Source organism: Moschus berezovskii, chromosome 7 (assembly GCF_049115385.1).
Source record: "Moschus berezovskii isolate FMDL1 chromosome 7, NW_MosBer_1.0, whole genome shotgun sequence".
Classification (NCBI taxonomy): domain Eukaryota; kingdom Metazoa; phylum Chordata; class Mammalia; order Artiodactyla; family Moschidae; genus Moschus; species Moschus berezovskii.
Window position 1 is genome coordinate 12,497,979 of NC_142466.1, and position 3,840 is coordinate 12,501,818.

The 3,840-nt window shown below is 43.3% G+C and overlaps 1 protein-coding gene across 1 annotated transcript; it reads left to right on the forward strand.

Annotated features, from left to right (window-relative positions):
• Positions 1-302: 302 nt before the first annotated feature.
• Positions 303-2,474, forward strand: LOC129557440 (disintegrin and metalloproteinase domain-containing protein 20-like). Its single transcript, XM_055427964.2, has one exon. It carries the CDS (start codon positions 321-323, stop codon positions 2,472-2,474), a length of 2,154 nt encoding a protein of 717 aa, XP_055283939.2. The 5' UTR covers positions 303-320.
• Positions 2,475-3,840: the final 1,366 nt, after the last annotated feature.

Below are 3,840 nucleotides of genomic sequence, written 5' to 3' on the forward strand. Positions count from 1 at the left end.
TGCTTTGGACACCTACAGGCTCACTCTGCCTCACCTTACTTGACAGCAATGCAATGCAGTATCATGAGCCATGTCTTTAGCCAGACTTTTAGTTATTTTAACCCATGCCTTCCTCATTGCCCTCTGTCTTAATTTGCTCATAACTCCCAGATCTGTCTCTGCTCTTGTTTTTTTTTTGTTTTTTTTTTTAGTGCTATGGCTCTGGCACGGTGACTCTGACAGAAAACAGATCAAAGGTTTGTGCTGTACACCACCAGCTCACAGTGATGTGGCCCACTCTGCACTTAGGCTCTCACCGCTGGCTCCACATGATGTCATAAATGGCTGGGGGTGAGACCCTGGTGTACGTGAGGATCAGTCTCCTGCTGCTCTGGTTGGGGGTGTTTCTATTCTTTTCTGGATCATCCTACATTGAGCACTCCCAACACCATGATCTTCCAGAAGTGGTGGTACCCTTGAAGATAACATACACTGGCAGTGGCATGAAGCCTCCTGGATGGCTCTCTTACAGCCTGCGTTTTGGAGGCCAGAGACACATTCTTCACATGAAAGTCAACAAGCTTTTGTTCTCTAAACACCTACCAGTGTTCACCTACACAGACCAGCACGGGCTAACGGAGGACCAGCCTTTTGTCCAGAATGACTGCTACTATCAGGGTTACATGGAAGGGGATCCAGAATCCCTGGTTGCCCTCAGTACATGTTTGGGGGGCTTTCAAGGAACATTACAGATACATAATGTTGTTTATGAAATCAAGCCCAAAAGTCTTTCTACCTCATTTGAACATCTGCTATACAAGATGGTAGATGAGACAGAATTTCCACCCAAGAGATGTGGATTAACAGATGAAGAAATAGCACGACAACTGAAATTTCTTCAAGAGAGTGTTAATTATACTTTGAAGCAAAGTGGGTATGTTGGCTGGTGGACTCACAGGCGATTCCTTGAACTGGCAGTTCTGGTAGACCACGGTCGGTATCTTTATCACCAAAGTAATACCTCAAGTGTGCAGTCTGAAGTATGCGTGGTTGTCAATGGAATAGATAACTTTTTACAATCACTGGATGTTAATGTGGTTTTGATTGGCATCGAGATCTGGTCTAAAGACAACCTCCTTCCAACAACAAACATAAGTATTCTCTTGGACGAATTTTGCATATGGAAGAGAAAAAGTTTTAATACCCGCTTACCACATGATATTGCACATCTTTTCATAAAGGAAAATTATGGTCGCCTTCTTGGCTTAGCCTATGTTGGAACTGTATGTAATCAACTTTATAACTGTGGGGTTGATAGCTTTCTGAATGACAAATTGCAAGAGTTTGCATATATTGTATCACATGAGATTGGTCACAATCTGGGTATGCGACACGATGATAAAATATGTAAATGTGGAAGTACAAAATGCATAATGTTTCCAAGTAAAACTGTGGCAACTCGATTCAGCAACTGCAGTTATGCTTCGTACTGGAACGTTGTTGGAAAAGTGAGGTGCATGCGCATTCCACCAAATCCAGAGAATGTCTTCAGGCAGACACGTTGCGGAAATAGTGTGGTTGAAGAAGGAGAACAGTGTGACTGTGGTTCCACATATACATGTGCAAAAGACCCCTGCTGTCAGTCAGACTGCACTCTGAGAGCTGGGGCTACTTGTGCTTTTGGCCTTTGCTGTGAGAACTGCACATTCATGCCATCAGGCTCCATGTGTAGGAAAGTAGAAAATGAATGTGATCTTCCAGAGTGGTGCAATGGGACCTCCTATCAGTGTCCAGAAGATGTGTACATGCAGGATGGGACCTCCTGCACAGGCGGTGGTTACTGCTATGAAAAGAGATGTAATGACCGCAATGAACAGTGTAGGAAAATTTTTGGCAAAGAGGCCAAGAATGCAAATGAGGATTGCTACAAGGAAGTGAATACCCGAGGTGACCGTTTTGGTAACTGTGGTCTCACAGCCAGTTCATATATACAATGTGAAATCCCAGATATTCTGTGTGGGAGGGTTCAGTGTGAGAATGTGACAGAAGTCCCCTTCCTGAGAGATCATTCTACTGTGCACTGGACTCGAATAAACGGAGTCAACTGCTGGGGTACAGACTACCACCTTGGGATGCCCATACCTGATATTGGTGAAGTGAAAGATGGTACAGAGTGTGGTGCAAATCACATCTGCATCGACAGGAAGTGTACTTTGAAGCCCAGTTTCGGAAGTGTTTGTTCGGCTGAGACCTGCAATATGAACGGAGTCTGCAATAACAGGCAGCACTGCCACTGCAGCTCCGAGTGGCGCCCCCCGCTCTGCCAGGCGCAGGGCGCCGGGGGTAGTGTGGACAGCGGCCCGCCGCCGGGCGGAGACGCAGCGCCAGACTATAGCTACCTGCTGCTCTTTCGCTTGATTCCTTTGCTTTTTATGTTGTTTTGCTTGCTAATTTGGCTGCTTAAGAAACTAAAAGAATTAATTGGTCTAGAATAGAAAAGTGCTCCAGCTGAACCTCAGTGAGAAGGACAATGTGTTGACACAATACTTAAGGAAAAAGTACCCAATGTTCTGATTTCACCTAAGGAAAAAGGGAAAAAGTTCCAACTTCATCTTAGAAAGAAAAGCCCAGATTTGTGATTTAAAAAAAAAAAAATTCAAAATCTTTGAAATTTCTCACTTTTTTGTTTTTAGTTTAGTAGACATGTTACAGCATGTGTCAGAGATCACAGACAGAAAACCTGAGATATTTCATTATTCTGGATCATAAATATTACCAATTAAACAATGAGTAAAAATATGCTAATTCTGAGAACATTTTGTTATTTTAAGCAATTTAAAGGTTGATTTTTCATAAAATTGTGTTTCCTGAGCAAAAGCACAGCTCACAGTGTATATGTGTGTACTTTTAATTTGCTATCTCTTAATTCTAAACATCCTTCTCCTTTGTACTCTGCTTTGTCACACAGTGAATGGGAACCTACAAATCTCATTTCTTCTTTGCCAGCCCTCTTATTATTCATTTCTGCTAACAGAGCTATGGGGAGACCAGGCAGACTGGACACCTGGGAAATTTTTCACTGCTGTTCATGTCAGTGCTGTATCATTAACAGCTCTTTCTTTACAAGAAGGTAAATTTCAGTGTGTGTTTTATTACTATATACTCAAACATACATATACTGAGTCTTCATATCTATATATAATTGCACATTACATTATATTTATACAGTTCAGTTCAGTTCAGTCGCTTAGTCGTATCCGACTCTTTGCGACCCCATGAACCACAGCACGCCAGGCCTCCCTGTCCATCACCAACTCCCGGAGTTCACTAAAACTCAAGTCCATCGAGTCGGTGATGCCATCCAGCCATCTCATTCTCTGCCGTCCCCGTCTCCTCCTACCCCCAATCCCTCCCAGCATCAGACTCTTTTCCAGTGAGTCAACTCGTCGCATGAGGTGGCCAAAGTATTGGAGTTTCAGCTTTAGCATAAGTCCTTCCAATGAACACACAGGATTGATCTCTTTTAGAATGGACTGGTTGGATTTCCTTGCAGTCCAAGGGACTCTCAAGAGTCTTCTCCAGCACCACAGTTCAAAAGCATCAATGCTTCGGCGCTCAGCTTTCTTCACAGTCCAACTCTCACATCCATACATGACCACGGGAAAAACCATAGCCTTGACTAGACGGACCTTTGTTGGCAAAGTGATGTCTCTGCTTTTTAATATGCAGGTTGGTCATAACTTTCCTTCCAAGGAGCAAGCGTCTTTTAATTTCATGGCTGCAATCAGCATCCGCAGTGATTTTGGAGCCAAAAAAAATAAAGTCTGACACTGTTTCCACTGTTTCCCCATCTATTTCCCA

Bases quoted from the DNA above. Each gene is read 5' to 3' on its own strand.
- LOC129557440 (XM_055427964.2), top strand. From the start codon at position 321: ATGGCTGGGGGTGAGACCCTGGTGTACGTGAGGATCAGTCTCCTGCTG.